The 16,498-nt window shown below is 52.5% G+C and overlaps 1 protein-coding gene across 4 annotated transcripts; it reads right to left on the reverse strand.

Annotated features, from left to right (window-relative positions):
• Window positions 1-3,039: 3,039 nt before the first annotated feature.
• TBATA (thymus, brain and testes associated) lies at window positions 3,040-15,085 on the reverse strand. 4 transcript variants are annotated; one of them, XM_030797993.1, is made up of 11 exons: window positions 14,060-14,280; window positions 13,503-13,738; window positions 11,297-11,446; window positions 10,261-10,337; window positions 9,469-9,564; window positions 8,859-9,041; window positions 8,091-8,151; window positions 6,999-7,080; window positions 6,010-6,154; window positions 4,309-4,361; window positions 3,040-3,260 (listed from the first exon to the last, which is right to left on the reverse strand). In XM_030797993.1, exons 1-11 carry the CDS (start codon window positions 14,065-14,067, stop codon window positions 3,071-3,073), a joined length of 1,281 nt encoding a protein of 426 aa, XP_030653853.1. In that variant the 5' UTR covers window positions 14,068-14,280; the 3' UTR covers window positions 3,040-3,070. The 4 variants fall into 4 exon arrangements, with proteins under 4 accessions (XP_030653853.1, XP_012358342.2, XP_003271251.2 ...); XM_012502888.2 differs by lacking the exons at window positions 8,091-8,151; window positions 9,469-9,564; window positions 14,060-14,280 and adding an exon at window positions 15,045-15,085 and having other exon boundaries at window positions 3,175-3,260; XM_003271203.3 differs by lacking the exons at window positions 8,091-8,151; window positions 9,469-9,564; window positions 14,060-14,280 and adding an exon at window positions 15,045-15,085 and having other exon boundaries at window positions 3,175-3,260; window positions 10,261-10,340.
• Between the last annotated feature and the right edge of the window lie 1,413 nt (window positions 15,086-16,498).

The raw sequence follows: 16,498 nt of genomic DNA on the forward strand, positions 1-16,498 counted from the left end.
AGGAGAATCGCTTGAACCTGGGAGACAGAGGTGGTGGTGAGTCAAGATCCAGCCTGGGCAATAACAGCAAAACTCTGTCAAAAAAAAAAAAAAAAAACAAAAAGGAGGGAAATTCTAACATATACTGCAAGATGGCTGAATAGTGAGGACATTATGCTAAGTGAAATCAGCCAGTCACAGAAGGACAAATACTGTATGATTCTACTTAAGTGAGGTACCTAGAGCAGTCAATTCCATAGAGACAGAGCATAAAATGGTGTTGCCAGGAACTGGAAGAGGAGAGAATGGGGAGTTATTGTTTAATGGGCATAGAATGTTAGCTTTGCAAGATGAAAAAAGTTCTGTGGACAGATGGGAGTGATGGTGGCACAGCGATGTGAATGTACTTAATGCCACTGAACTGTGTATTTTAAAATGGTTAAGGTGGTAAATTTCATGTAGAAAAATACACATAAAAATCAACTACTGGACGGAGAAGGAATTTTATTGCCTCACACATGGGGAAGCATGGGGAAGAATCAGGAGCCTCAGGTGTGACTGTATCCAGGACTTTGTCCCCATGGAACAATAATGGAATCCTCTGATACTCCAACCTTCCTTCCCCTGAAAAAACATTTCCAAGGACAGAATGTGATTGGCCCAGCTTGGCTTACATGCTTATCCTACCCTTGACCAGTCCTGTTGATACAGGAGGTAGAAATTATTTAGGCAGATAGTGAGGGTAAAAGAGTCCCCGGCAGAGCTTCCCTTTTAACAAAAAACAGCCCAATAATTATTTTTTCTAACAAAGAGCAGCCTGAAAAATCAAGCTGCAAGCATAGATAAGCAAGCTGGAAGCTTGTACTGGGGAATGCTGGCAGCTGTGCCAATAGAAAAGGGCTACCTGGGAGCCAGACATGTCCAACATGGAGGCTCCATCTTCCCTTTTTTTGTTACCACGTGTACAGTAAAGGAATGGGCAACATGGCGCAGGCCAGGCAGAGGCCTGCATAATAAAAGATTAGGGTGAGGGTGGCCAGAAATTCTCACCCTGTGCAAATGGCACACCTAGTCCTAACCAGTTTTTCGTGCCCTATACAAAGGCACACCTGGTCCAACCAATCTTTCCCACTCTATGTAAATCAGACACCGCCTCCTCAACCTCATCTATAAAACCACCTGCATTTCACCATGGAACCAGCAATCCATTTCTCTGGGACGCCTGTCTGCAGCAGAGAGCTCTTCTCTTTCTTTCACCTATTAAAACTTCCACTCTTAACCTCACTCTTTGTGTGTCTGTGTCCTTGATTTCCTTGGCTGTGAGACAATAAACCTTAGGTATCACCCTAGACAATGAGGCTGCTTCACTATGTGAAGGGATGGGGGGCTCTGGTTGGACAGTGCTAGGTTTCACATTCCTGGATAGCCAAGAACAAGGGCTACCTCCATGGCTAAGGAGAATGAGTTCCAAGAAGGACCTAGAGCCTTCAGGGAAAAGATGAAAGGGAAAATCTGTCTCCATGCTTGAGGGAGAGAAGCAGGGTAAAGGGAGAAGAGAACTTCCAGGGCCTGGAGACAGAGAAAATTTAGGAGTGACCAGGAAGTGGCCATGGCATCCTGACCTCCATGAGAAATCACTCGGATACCCAAGAAGACAGGGACCACCTTGGGGAGCAGGGCTTAGAGACTCTCCTGAACGTGGCCGCATCATTCTCACATGCACTGCTGCTGGGGAGACAACCCCAGTGGAAGAGGGGCGAGGGCCTTGAAAAACAAGGTGGCCTAATGTTGAATGTGAAGCTGTTTACTTAACAGCAAATCCCTATCCATCCACTAATCTTGATTGAAGCCTGCTGCACAGAAAAGTTTTGTGTGAATGGAGTGTTTGGGAAAACCCAGAGGGACTGAATCTATCTGAATGAATGTAAGACAGGGTAGTGTTGCAAGCATAGAACGGAGCCACAATCCATGGAACTAAGTCCACTTACTTCATGAACTAAGCCAGTAAAACAGCAGCTCAGAGCCACAGGGGAGCATGACCTTGTAAATCCTCAATGCCTCCTCCCATCCCAATTTTCCAGGGAATTTGCAGAAATGTCATGGAAGACATTGGACTTTCCAGAGAGTCTTCTGTAGATCTTATGATTTCAGAAATGTAACCACAGCTTTTGGCTAGGGTGGGTAAGGCAGTAGGATACAATTTTGTTTTGTTTTGTTTTGTTTTGTTTTGAATTCTGAGACGGAGTCTTGCTCTGTTGCCCAAGCTGGAGTGCACTAGCATGATCTTGGCTCACTGCCAACCTCTGCCCCTCAGGTTCAAGTGATTCTCCTGCCTCAGCCTCTTACCTTTCTCTTTTTGCTTAAATAAATGTGTCTGCTGGGATTACAAGCATCCACTACCGTGCCTGGCTAATTTTTTATTTTTAGTAGAGATGGTGTTTCGCCATGTTGGTCAGGCTTGTCTTGAACTCCTGACCTCAGGTGATCTGCCCACCTCAGCCTCCCAAAGTCCTGGGATTACAGGCGTGAGCCACTGTGCCCGGCCAGAATGCAGTTTTTAAGAGCAGGGGTTCTAGAGCCAGACACCCAGGCTCTGCCACTTGTTCACTGTAGGACTTTGGAAAAGTTGTTTCATCTGCATGTGTGTAGGTATGTACTGCATATAAAGCATATAGAACAATTCACATTGTGCTCATCACCAGCTTTTACCTAAGTCGCTGCCTCTGTGCCCAGCACACACAGAAATAGAAACTCAATAATTGGCAACAGTGATCATTCTAAGGAGGCCTGCATGTTCCCCGACCTCTGCTCTACCCTACCCAGAGTCCTGTGTGTCTCAGCCCCAGGAGGGGCAGAGTCCCTTTCTCAGGATGCTCCAACTCCCATTTTCCCTTTGGTTCTCTAGAACATGAAAGAACCAGGGAAGCCCCACGTGGAGGTAGCACTTGGGCTTTCCCATGGGAGTGGGGAGTAGGGATGGTTCCGTGCAGCCCATCTCTCTCCTGGAATCAGTGACCCCAAGCACAGGCCTCCTACTGCTAGGAAAGCGGAACTGTCCTCTCTCAGGGAAGATGGTTTTATTTAGTAGTTTTCACGGTAGGGAATCAGGTACTGCTGTGAAGGTGGTGGAGACAGAAACACCCCTGAACCCTCGGGGCTGCTCTTGAGCAAGGCAGAGGCAGGTGTTAGGGTCCCTCAGCTCTCTCCCTTCGGCTTTGATGTCTTCTCCTCTGTGTTCTGGCTTGAATGCATCCGGAGGACTTGAGCTTCTCCAATGTACCCTAGTGGGAGGAGAGACAGCAGGCAGGAGAGGACCGGGAAGGCGGGGCCCCCACCTGGGAGCTGCAGGTGGATGTGTGAGTGCTGAGGGGAAGGTCTGAGTCAAGCCCAGCTCCTGCTCTCAGCTCTGCTGGTGACCGAGGAGGGAATCCAACCTGAGAAGAATGGAGTGAATGGAATCCAACCTCTCTTCTTTCAGCATCCAAGTAACAAATATCAGTGAGATGCCTACTCTGTGCCTCTCTGCCAGGCACTCTGGACCCTTGAGGTTCTAATCAGGGAGAATAATATACATTGGGGATGTGTTTCCTCTTCCCTCCAGCCTGCTGCCACCCCTGCCCCCTACTCTAGTCTAAGGCACTGGGATGACTGCAGCAGCCTCTCCTTGGTCTCCCTCACCCATTCTTGTCCCCCATAGTCCATGCTGCACACAGTAGCCAGAAGGGGCATGCACACCCTGCTCATAACCCTCTTACGCACCCATGCACACACCTGGCCTTTACCACAGGCCAGCTCCTCCCACCTATCTCATCCCTCCCTTACCACTGTCCCCCACCCAGAAGGCCCCAGCCACTGTGGTCTGCTTGCTTTTCCACCAGCACACCAAGAGGTGGGAGCTTTGCTGGTTGGCTCTTCCTAGACTTGGGTTGGGCTGTATCTTTCCTGCCATTCAGCTCTAGGAGCCCTCTCCCCACCTGCCAGTCCTTCCCACTACTGACCACAGAGCCCTGTTATTCTTCTTATAGTATCTGTCTCCACTCCTCCCCAGGTGTTTTAATTTGTTGTCTGTATTCCTCCTTGCTGGGATGTAAGTTCTGTGACAGCAGGAACTTGTCTGAATTCTTCCTCAATGATCCCCAGAGCTCAGCACATTGTGGGTGCTCAATAAATATTTGTTAATGAATGAATATGAATAAGTGAATGAATAGATGAAATGAGCAGCTTCCTTGGGCAGGGACTCATCTCCAAGTTGACTGGAATCCCCTGAGAAATCCAGCCAGAGTGGGCCTCGGTGAGCCCCCCCGAGTGACCCACTACTTGGAATCTTACCTGGTTTTTCGCCTTTTGAAAAAGGTAATATCTTCATTTTCTTCAGAGATTGACTGTGACCAAATACAAAGAAGGGGCTGGGAAGTTCATGCTGGAAACCTGACCCCACAGGTGGCAGGGGAGACGGGGAGGTGGCGAAGGTGGTGCAGGTGCAGTCAGCTGTCTGCCCCAGGGAGAGGCAAGGGTCACCCCTCCCGGAGGACCAGAAAACATCTGTCCATGGCTAGCACCCAGGTGGCCTTCCTGTGTCACCCCAGGCCAGACCCAGAAAACTGTGGCCCTGCTGTCTGCAGTTAGTTCCACTGGGAAGCAAGGCCCTCCTGTCTCTGGAGCAACAAGGCATGGACTCTGCACCAGCCCTCCCTCTAGCCCTCACTCACTCACTCCACTGGTTTCCTTGTGGACTTCCCTTTGAGTGGGCAAGACAAGAACCCTGCATCTTGAATGAATTAAAAGTATGAAAGATGCTCTTCCATCTTGTATTGGTCTTTACATCTCCCCATGCCTTTTTATGTGCCTGATGTTATTTTCCCTCCCTACGACTCTGGGAGGGGGCTTTTGAGAGATAGATGAAGCTGACAATCGCAGCCGGGAGGTGGTTTGCCCAAGGTCACAGTGAAGCCTGTATTCCTCACTAGGCCGTTCCTCCTCTGCTCTCTCAGAATGGAAGGGAACACCAAGTCCAAGGCCATGCAAGAACCCATGACTTCAAGAAACCTCGGTCCACCCCTACCCCTGCTTCTTCTCACCAAGCCCACCCATGCTCTAGGCACCTCAAACTTGGCATTCCCCAGTTGTATACCTTCCTGACTTCCATGCCTTCACCCAGGCTGGTCCCACTTCCCGGGATGAGCTTTTGCCACGCTTTCATTTGCTCAGTCAAATCCTACTGCTCCTATCAGTGTTTGCCAAACTCTGTTGGAAACACTCAGGTGACTGTTAAAAATACAGGCCCCTCTGCTTCACCCCCGCCTGCTATGTTAGAATCTTTAGGGGTCTGCATTTTTAACAAGCTCCCGGGGCGAATCTGAGTGCTGCTGGCCTTGGGGGTCAGTCGGGTCCAAGTCTGAATCCCAGCCCTTCTGCTGACCAGTCAGGTTACTTTGGGAAAGCCATTCTATTGTTCCTGAGCCTCAGTTTTCCCATCTGTAAAATGGAGCTAATACTGCCTCAGTGGGTTGTTGGATGGACTAGAAAAACGTGGAACACCCAGCGGTGTCAGGCAAACTTATCGCTGCTCAGTGTGGCCTTGCTGACTCTTGGGCTCCACTCACCTGCTTTGTGAGGCCTCCCCCAGTTCGTAATTAATCTTTCTCTTCCAGCCATCAGGGCACTTATTACTGGTGTAAAACCACCGCCTTGTGTTAGCATTTTCTCTCTACTCATGTCTTCCCATAGACCAAAGAGCTTCTGAAGAGCTAGGTGTGGCTAATCCAGCCTTATCTGGTTAAAATTGACTCCGGTGGCCCCCTTGGGGTCTCCCCAGCCCTGGCAGTTCGGGGGCTGGTCTGGCCATGTTGGCCTTGAAGTGGCTTGGGTAGCACTAGAAGGTCCCTGGGGGAGGGGCTGGGCCTCTGCCTCCAGGACAGACTTAGTCAGCCCAGGCCCTGGCCAGTGCCAGGCTCCCTTCTCCGGGTCCCACTGGCCTCACCTGGGAGGACAGAAGGCTGCAGAAGGGCAGGGGCGGGGTGCGGGGCCCACCTGCAGGGTGGCTCTTGCTTCTCTTGAGGAGGTTCGTGCACTTCTTGAAGCTGGTTTAGGAGCTTTTCTGTAGGGATGGAGACTAGGGGCTGGGGAAGGAGCTGAGCCACTGCTGTCTGCAGGAGTCCCAGAGCGAGGTCTCTTTCTGAAAGCACAGCCCGTGGGCAGAGTCCTCAGCCCCCAGCCCCCTTCCTGTCCCTGTGGCAGGGCCAGAAGCAGGGCCTCCATCCAGGGCAGGTTTCTCTAAGCATCCCACCTTCTGCCCCTCCTTGGGCATCCCCGAGGTCCCCTCGGGAGAGCTCCACCTTCTCTCCTGGCCCATGTGTGCAGAGCCCCTAGTCCTTTCACATCCCTGTCCTGCCACACGAGGATGTGTATGACTTGTTTTTGGCCCCAGCTAGCCCTCCTTCCCACCATATGCCCGGGCCCACGCTGGGAAGTCTACTGGGGACCTGCCTTCCTCCTCCTCCTTCTCCTTCACTCTCCTGTCCAGGAAGTCTTCTCCAATTAGCTTCCTGGTTTTCATCACTCCTCACCCTTCTACTCAGATGCATCCCCTACCCACTGTCCCAGTGCTTCCGTGTGTGTATTCCTGTGTTCACGTGTATACACGTGTGTAGCCCTATGTGCATATACTTGCACCTGTGTGTGTGTGGGTCTCCCATTGCAATGTGTGAGGGGCTGTGTCTGCTAAGTACAGTCTTTGGATTTTTTCCTCCCAGGTGCCTAGGCCTGGGGTCAGCATGAAAAAGGGGTCCCCTCCAAGGAGCAGGGGTAAGGAAATCCTGCTGCGGAATCAGGGAGGAGGAAGCAGAGATGCTGTCCAGCTGGGAAGGGTTAGTTTGGGGCTCCAAAATGGAGGAGAGGCCTCCATGGAAGGCCCCCTCCAGGGTGGGAGCTGAGTGACATTTGAGTCCTGCAGAACCAGAGGTCAAGGGCAGAACCTTGGCAGCCTCTTCTGAGACAGTGCTGCAGGGCTGTGTCCTCACCCTTGGGCGGAGCGTAGAGCAGCCAGAACTGGATCGCGCTTAGCGAGTCTGTTTCCAGGATTTGACACAGGAGCTCCAGGACCTGTGGGCAGGAGGCCAGCACATTCGAGCCAGGAGTACAGGCAAGGAGTACAGGCAAATGTAGGTTTGGAGGGCACCAAGGAGACCCTTCCCCCAAAGTGGGCCCCCAGAGGTGCCTGCTGGGCTAAACTTGCTTCCACAAGGGTCTGTGCCTTTTCCTCCACATTGGACTTTGCACTTAACAGAGGACTTTGTCTCATGACAGTCCCAGAGGAAGATTCTTAACCTTGCTGCTGGACAGGTGGAGAATCCGAGGCCCCGAGAGGGGATGCTAGCAGGAAGTTGGTGGCAGAACGTGGCCTCAGCGAAAGGCTCTGTGGACCCCACATCCCTGAAGCTTGCTCAGCTGGTTATTCCCTAGGGCCCCTCACTGGGAAGCCAAGGTCCGAGCTGGCCAGTCAGCTCCTCAGAGAAACACCAAATCCCATAGGCCCAGGGCCTTGGTGTGGGGATTTCAGGAACCCCAAGGTACGCCATACCCCAAAAGTCCCAGAGTCTGGGGATGTTGGAAAAGGAGTGGGGGAAGCCCAGAGGGCAGCCTGAGGGGCAGCACAGGCAGGTTCTGCAAACTGCTCAGCACTGGCTCCCTCCTGCAGAGCTGCGGGCATGCTGGGCTCCTTGCTGCATCCTCAGTCTTTGACATCTTTGCTACTTCCGGGCTCATTTTCCCCTGCGTTCTCCAGTCATTTAGCATCAGGAAAAGATCCAGCTCTGACTGGGATGGGCTATGGGGGCTCCCTAGGCCAGACTGCTGCTGGTGGCTGTAGCTATGGCAGGCTGGAGTTGGGGCCCGAGGTGAAAGGTGGAAACCCTGGAGTCCTAGGAAAGTGAGGCCCCCTCAGCTCCTGGCGGTCAGTTATCCTAGGACCTGGAGGGGCCCGTCAGTCCCCAGCAGGTCGGCCTCATCCTCAGCAGAGTGGAATCTGGGCTGGGCCTCTCCCCAGGCCTCTGCCTGCTTAGGGGCCCACCCTCGTCCCCAGATGCCCACCCGCTGTGCTGACCCACCGTGACCTGCCCTGTGCCCCCTCCCCACAGTACCCGAGAACCTAATTCCAGGAGAGGTGAGGCTGCCCTATGGTGGAGAAAGCACCCTAGTCCTGGCTATGCTGCTCCGTCTCAGAGGACCTGGCCCAAGGACTACCACTTGGCAGGGCCTCGGCCTGCCCATCCGTGGCCTGGGGGTGCCGAACCCTGTCTGCTCTATCCACTTTGCTGCACTGTGGCAAGGTTTCAGAGGGAGTGTGTGCCTGACAGCACTGGTCACAAGGAAGGTGGCGGGATGCTGGCTCTACCTCTGGCCTTTCTTGGAGGACATCCGTGCATTTTCACAGGGACCTCTGATGTCTTCATCCACTGTGATGAGGCATGGACTCATCTCAGGCCTCGATGGGGAAACGTGAGCATGGAGGAGGTGGGCTCTCATGCAGGCTGTGGGGTGCGGCCTGCTGTGATGGGCAGGACCTCCTTCTTCAACCCATCATTGTAGCTCCCTTCACTAACTCAGCACATGCTACAGCTGGAAGGGACCCTCGACAACAATGCGTTTGTGCTTCCAGTGGATAGATCACGGAACTAGGGCCCAGGGAGGGGAAGGTACTCACATGGAAACCTAGAGGCAGCAGGGGGTCATAGCCCCGGCTGCTGACTCCCCAGGGCTGGAGTTTTCTGATCTTAGCAGTCCTAGGCACCAGTATCCCTGGGAGGGGCCTCGCCCTAAAGCGGTTTGTAAGACTCCTAATGTGGAGAGCCAGGAGCCTGGGAGCAGAACTGGGCCCTCACCAGCAGCTCCTGATCCTGAAGGAGGAAGGCCTGGACTCCTTCATCTCTGCTGGAAGACTGACTCTGCTGGCCCTGGTGAGATCTGCGGCGGCCGACAGCCCGGGTAGAAGCGGGGATGAGCCTCCCAGTCTCTGCTGAGTACTTTGCCCCCTGCTCCCGCAGAGGCTCCTCCTTCTGCTCCTTCTGCTGGGACAAAAGTCGCCAGAGACTCCAGGCAGTCAGCAAGAGGGGAGGAAGAGGGCCGAGGGGAGGAGAGGAGCAGGAGGCCGGGTTACAATCACAGGGCACTTCGCCTCCCAAATCCCAGCATCGCAGCATTGCCAGCGTCCCAGGGTATCATCCAGCTCCGCCACCCACCCCCCCGCCACCTGCCCTAGACCCCTCCTTGGGCATCCCCGGCCCTCTCTCCGGCAGCTGGCCCTTCCACTATCAGCTATCATGCTTAAACCAGCAAAAACTCTTCCTCCTGGAACTCAGTAATGGAGGGTCGATCGCTGGACGCCCGCAGGTGGTTCTCGTTCTCCCTCCCAGGTAGGTCCTCCCTGCAGCTCCTCCCCACAGCCATCAGAGATTTGAAAACAGCATCCTGCACCAAGGGCCCACCGCCTACCTTAATTCCCAGCTCAGCTGCCCCCAGGTCTGTCCCAGAGAGGCCTGGGGCTTGGGGCCTCCTGCTCTTGCAATTCCAATTAAGACTGGTAGTATCCTTCCCCCCATTTTAAAGATAAGAAAACAGAGACCCAGACAGCTTAGCTGAGTTGTCCTGAGTGCTGCAGTGAGTTAGCTGTGAGCAGGAATGAGAAGCCGGGCCTCTGCCTACCCACTGTGGTTGCCCAAGAAAAGGGGCAGGACCAGACTGTCCTAAGAGCAATTCCAGTCACCTTCAAGCTGCCTCTCAGGTGATTTTACTGTTTTATCATCAAGTGGCACCCATGGGGTCACCCCTATCATGTTTGAAAACCTTCCAAGGTTCTCTGCTCCTTATGTGATTAGACACTAAAAATTTTGGCGATTAAGAACAAGCTGCTCCTCCCCACATGCAAAGTCTGCCCCCCCCCTTTCCCACTGCTGCCCACTTATAGCCTGGTTTCTGATCATGCCCTGCATTTGCCAGCTTTTGAGCTGCTGTGCTAGGTGCCTCTGCTTGGAACTCCTCAGTCCCCTTGTGAACATCTCACTTAGATATCGAAGGCCCCCAAGTGCCGCCTGTCCTAAAACCCCTGCTTGGATTTCTCCACCTAGGTGTGCTTTCTCCCTCACTGTGATCTTTCCCCTGATGTTTGTATGAATCAGTCCCCCCACCCCACCTCTGGTAGGCTGAACTGACTCGGGAAGGATCTCCTTACACAGGGAAGGATCCGTTTCACCCCTTCCCAGACTAGCTCCTGTGTTCCGCACCCACCTCTTTCTTCTTCAGCTCATCCTCCTTGGTGAAGAAGGCCACCCGGGAAGCCAGCTCCTTCAACTCCTTCTTCCAGGCTTCTGGGAGGAGGGGACAAGGTCCTGCCAACTGAAGTCAGGGGCCCTCCTCCCCTCCCTGTGCCACCAGGCCTTGGTAAAGGAGTCTGCTCTCCTTCCTGGCCTCCCTGCCTGGATCCTTAAAGGGAAAGGGGGAGGCGGTGCCGTGCAGGGAGAAGGATCTGGATTCACACCATGGGTGGTGGCTGTGGCAGTGGGTGGGGTGCGGGGGTGGGGCATTGCTTTCCTTCTAGCAGGGGCTGATGTTGATGTCCTAGCCTGTGGCATTTCTAGGGGATGCTGGAGAACATTTTTTTGCCTGTGCCAAGATGCACATTGTTTAATCTAGCTTTGCCTCTTTTAGGTCCCTGAGGCCAAGACTGAAGCTGAGGAGATATGGATGGGCCTGTTATTAAGAAATCGAACTACTCCCTGGAGAGGGTGGCAAAGAGAGCCGCAGCCAGCCTTCCAAGTCTCTCTGCCCTGCACCAGCAGCCCCAGCCCCTTCCCCAGAATCTCCCCTGTCCCCACCAAACTGGCTTCCAGCACCTCAATCGTGGAAAGGATGATGCTCAGCAGAGCAGAGACCTCTGGAACGCCAAGCCAGCACTGTGGCTGATTGTTCTGGTTGGCCAATGCCTGAGCACACAAGCTACTAAATATTCCCTATAGCATTCTGGCCTACAGCTGCCAGTCACACGACTGCAGGCTCAACATCTGCTTGCCCTCTGCATGTTATTACTCCTCAGGCACCTCAAATCCAAGCAGGGGTGTATTTCTGCTGGCTAGGACTCGCTGGGTGGGGAGTAATGCAGACATTAGGCTGTCCAAGGAAATGGGAGAAAAAGGGGGGTTTCCCCCAACGGACCTCACTGACCTAAGAGCGATGGCCCTTTCCTTCTGGGCACCCACCCAAGTGAGGCAGCCTTGGGGAGAGGCATAAGCCCCAGGGTAGAGGGAGGCATGGCCCAAGTACCCACCAGAAGAAAGCTGGGGGTTCCGATTAGACTGTGGGTCTCCAATAGGGACAGAGATGGTGGGCATCCCCATTTGACAGCCGGAAAAGACAGTTGACTCAGGCAAGGGGGCTGGAGAGTCCCTGACGACACAGACAGGCTTCCCGGTGAGATCTGCAAAGGGTTACAGGCTGTGGGAATGGAGGCTTAGGTGGAACTTAAGAGCTCCAGGAGGCTGGGAAGAGGCTGAGGGGCAGGGTGATTCTGGCTCCACCTCTTCCAGTAACCACAAGCTGATAGATTATCAGAGCTGGGAGGGCACTGCAACCACCTAGACCAGTGACCACCTCACCCACGGGGGGGATCCTAGAATGGACAGGGGAAGGGCCTGCTCAGGGCCACACTGTGAGTTGGGCAGAGGTGAGACAAGAACTTAGCCTTCCTGGGCCCCTAGTCCTGAGGATCTTCTGATTTCCTATGACAGGGCAACATTGCCGATGTGAGTACACAGGGGTAGGCAGGCAGCTTAAAGATGAGAATGCTGGGGCAAGGGCATTAAGTCACAGTTTGTGATGGGAGAGGCCTGGGCTCACGTGACAGGGAGAGAGATTGAGCCACACCCTCTGCAGAAAACTTCTGCTTTAGGTCAACCTGTGCAAGGCTGCATGCAGGGCAGCCTGGAGGTAGTGGGGGCCGCTTACACTTGAGGACCCTTCCGGCTAACCCTGGGTGATTATTATATCACTATTGATAGAGAGGCTTGAAGACCGGCCTGGTGAGGACCTAGCAGGGCTGCTCTCTCCTCCCTGAAACACTTCCCTTTTGGTGCCAGGACCCCTCACTCTTGTCCCGGCTCACTACCTCTCCTCATCCCCTCTGCCGACTTCTCATCTTCACAACCTCTTAATCTTGGGGTCCCCAGGGATCTGTCCCCAGATTTTTCTCTCCTGTACCTACATGGACTCCTTGGTGATCCTACCCGGGCCCACCACTTGAAACACCCCCTCTTGAATGGCTCTCACGTCTGTGTCTCTGCTCTGAACTCCAGATCCGACTGCACCCCCATACCTCCACCTGGAGGTCTAGAAAGCATCTCACATCACCCGTCTCCCACATCCGAGACCAAACCCCTGACTCCTCCCAGCCTACACTGGCCCTTCTGCAGATTTCCCTGTCTCACTCAATGCACTCCAGTTTCCCAGGTGCTCAGGCCAAAAATCTAAGTCGGCCTTGACTCTTCCTCTCACACTCCACTTTTAATCAATTGCTGAGTCCTACTGACTTTACCTTTCACATATCTCCAGGATAGAGCCACTGAGTCTTCTACTTCTAGCCCCTGGTCCAAGCCACACTTAAGACAGAGGCCAGGATGACCTTGCTAAAACATCTCACTTCTGTGCTCTCAGCCTTCCAAGGGCTCCTGCTGATTCAGGAAGGTGGCTTAATGGTGACAGTAGTGGCCCAAATGCCTAGCTGATCTGGGCCCACTGTCTCCCTGATGCCTTTTCCGTTCTCCTCTCTTACTTTACTCCAGCCAGACCAGCTTCTGCTTCCTTGCTGCTGCCCCAACAGAGTGGGAGCGCTCTTGCCTTCTGGACTTTGTATTTGCTGATCTACCTGCCTGAGACATCCTTCCTCCTGCTGTGTGCACAGTTCCTATGTAGTTCTTTGCTCAAATGTCGTGTTAATGGCGATGTCTTCTGTGACCACCTTTTAAAAATAGCTATCTTCCCACTGCAGCCTGGGCACTTGACACCTTCCCCATCTCCCATCCCTCCCCACTGGAGGTCAGCTCCAGGAGGGCGGCCACCATGTCTGTCTTGTTCACTGTTGTATCCCCAAGGCCTAAAAAAGTGCCTAGCCAATAGTTCACACTCAATAAATATTTGATGGCTGGCTGGACGGCTGCATGGCTGACATAGCCTAAGTTAGAGAACTTAGAGAACAGAGCACTGCTCCAGGACAGAACTTACCCCTTTCTCTGATTTGTAAAATGGGAGAATCCAGCAGTCAGGGGACACCTGTAGGGAACCTGTCACCCACCCTTGGAGGCTTTTCCCCTGCCCACCGAACACAGTCCTGGCTGGGTTCTTTGGCAGCCCTGGGATCCTGGCCCCCATCCTCTCTGGGCCCCAGCCTGGAAACGGGCTGCCATCAATTCTTCCTTCCCAGTTCTCAAGACCAATTAGTGATACTCCCTCTGCTCCCACACCAACCAGCCAGGCCCTACCTTGGATGTGGGTCACGTGCTGGGGGTGTGGGTGGTGCCGGGAGAAGAAGGAGTGGTGACTGAGGCGTCCAAAGCAGTAGGTGCCAGGGGTTTGGGGCTTGGGGGTCCTCAATGCCTGGCGGATCCGCTTGAAATCCACAATCCCTGGGATCACCAGTTCTTTCTGTGGCGCACTATCCCTGGGGCTCCTTGGCTTACGCCCTGACTTCTTCTCAGGTTTCAGCTCAGCCTTCGGACTGAAGGAGGGGGTTTCAGGAGAAGCTAATGGAGCCTCCTCTAGCAGTGGGCCCACCTGGGCTCAGAGCTCAGTGTTTATTACAGAGCCCCTTCCTGAAGAGCCTGAAATCTGGTTTCCTGGGTTTCACCACCACCCCCATAGCCCCATAGCACCAAAAGCTAGGCCCCCCAGAGTCCTTTCCCAACTGGTGCAATCCGGTCCTGGTTAGTCTTCCTTATTAGGGAGCTAGCAACCATTTGAGGGAACTCAGACTCTCCCAGCACCCCAGTTTTTCCCCAGAGACCATATCTGAAACCAGAAAGAGACGCTGCAGACCCACCTACTCATCAAAATACCCGGGATGGAGCAAAGTCACTTTATATACATCCCTGGGGATGGGGCTGGTCTCAGCAAGGGCCTCTCCCCAAGCCAGACTGTGGACAGCCCAGAGGCCAGCTATAGGCTGTCATCCTACCCCACGCACCCAGGAGCAGTCTTGGCTCAGACTCAGCATCCAGAGGCCAGAGCTGGAGCTTAGGCCAGACCAGACCAGCAAGTTCTGTTCCCATGGGGGTCCCTCCTAGGAGAGGAAGAGCTGATGCAGCAGCTACTGGGGCTGTGACGCTGAGGAAAGCTTCAAGCTCTGTTTTGCTTTGCTGGAGACAAGCCAGCTTGGATCCTCTGTCCTCTGCCCCACACCCCTCCCCTTCCTGAGGACACTGTGCATCGCCCTTGGAGGAAGGTCAAGATCAGCAAAGGTGGGCCACTCCCCACCGGAGGCCTGCTGGGACCACCTGCCTGATCGCTGTCTGCATGCCCTTCTCACGGTGGCCCTGGCTGAAGGGAGTCCTTTTGGAGTACAGATGGACTCTGGATATGCTAATCAAGGCCTGCTGCCCCTGGACCCTCTGAGGACTCCACTGACCTGGCCCCTGAGTTTCCTGTTCCATTCTTCATTCACCTCTAAGGGATCTGGGGCTTAAAGAAATAAAGCAAACCTTCTTTGAAAGTTGCAGTTAGTTATTCTCTCCTACCCCCGAGTAACAGAGGAAGTCACCTCCTGCGAACCCCTGAAACTCCTTTGCTCAGTGCTTCTGGCACCTGCTCAAGTCTTTTCCCTGCCCAGGAGGGGCAAAGCCCATTACCTGGGCTAACTTGGGCCTGAGGACCCATTGGGGGGTCTGGCTGACTGACAGCAGAAGTCCAGTAAGAACCACCTCTCTTGGACTCCTAATCTGTTGAGATCCCCCAAGGCCAGCTTTGTCTTCCACCCTGCCCTACCCCAAGCCCTCCTCAGTCAGCAGGGTGGGCATTTGGAGCCTCACCTCATCAGTGGATAATCAGCCAATTGAACATCTGTAGCCATTGTGTGCTTTCTAACAAACTAAAGGCCAGTGCACTTAATACTAGTGTTGAAGATGCAGAACAGGAACTCTCACGAACTGGTGGTGGAAGTGTAAACAGGAACGGGCACTTTAGGGGGAGAAATGGTAAGATCTTATAAAATTGAGCATTTGCATGCTGTATCACCCAGCAATTTCTTTCCCAGATATAAGAGAAATTCTCACAGATGTGCAACAGGGGCTACTTATAAGAATATTCATACAAACACTGTTCAAAATAGCAAAAACCTGTTGGCAACCCAATGTCTGATGGCAGAAGAATGGATAAGTAAGCTGTGGTGCATTCAGACAATGGGATACTTTATTGTTATGAAAATAAATGAGCCACAGCTACATGTAACAACATGGATGAATCTTATAATCAGTATGAGAAACTTACAATTCTTGGTTTTGGGATGTTATATTTATGCAATCTTATTAACTCTTTACTTTTTATTAATTACTATCAAATAGGCTACAGTATAACAAGATACATGCATCTGAAACAATACAATTGTTGTCATCCACTATATATAATGTGTGGATAATATAAAGTAACTACTAAACTGTGTAAATGTTGTATTTAAAAACATATTATTTTTCTTTCATAAATGGTTTGGTTTATGTGTGTTCCAGAGGACACAAGTTCCAGAGGACCACATAGCCTGAGATCCTTTCTAAAAATAAAAGTTTAAAAGCAAGCAAAATGATCATGAACATGCAATAAAACAGCAACAACAGCATCAAACAAGGAAATGCTAAGCACGAAATTCACATAGGGGTTATTTCCGAGGGAAGGCAGGGAGGGGAGGTGTGCAGAAGAAGCGCATATAAGGAGATGTGTTAGTGGTGATATTCTTGTTCTTGGTTTGGGTGGTGTATTTGCTTGTGTTTATTATATTATTAAATAAACTAAATGGCATAGATGAAAGATGAAAGGTGTCAAAACCAAGAATTGTGATTAAATCTATGGACGTGAATATATATATATATCTAGCCAAAGTGCTAGGGACAGGACATCAGTGCATTCTGAGAATTAACCCTCAGAGTCACAGAATCTGCAAGGGACCCCAGAGATCTCCCAATGCCAGCCTTCATCAGGTAGTGGGATGGGTTGGTGTTGTCTGAGATCAGGGAAGCAGGGGAGATTTGCTGAGGTCACCCAGAAGGAACCAGAGCCCAGGCAGTCTGACTCACAGTTTGCTGATCTTTTCTCTCCTTAAAAGGAAGCTCCAGACATCCTTGATGTCAGTGACTGGGCTCTAGGTACTTAGATGCTACTATCTTGAGAACAGGATATGTGGAAGCCCCAAATCCTCCTGCCTATGGGAAAAAGTACTCTTTAGAACAGAGACTTACAAATGTTTTTGGCTGTGATGACAGTAAGAAATTCTTTA

This window comes from Nomascus leucogenys, chromosome 18, assembly GCF_006542625.1.
Source record: "Nomascus leucogenys isolate Asia chromosome 18, Asia_NLE_v1, whole genome shotgun sequence".
NCBI classification, from domain to species: Eukaryota; Metazoa; Chordata; class Mammalia; order Primates; family Hylobatidae; genus Nomascus; species Nomascus leucogenys.

What these genes read in the sequence shown, in the direction of transcription:
- TBATA (XM_030797993.1), bottom strand. An exon ending in ATGAGCTGAAGAAGAAAGAG is followed by an intron (nt 9,565 to 10,260) that starts GTGGGTGCGGAA and finishes AATGGGGGGAAG; the next exon opens with GATACTACCAGTCTTAATTG. An exon ending in TTCAGGATCAGGAGCTGCTG is followed by an intron (nt 8,152 to 8,858) that starts GTGAGGGCCCAG and finishes TCTCCACCATAG; the next exon opens with GGCAGCCTCACCTCTCCTGG.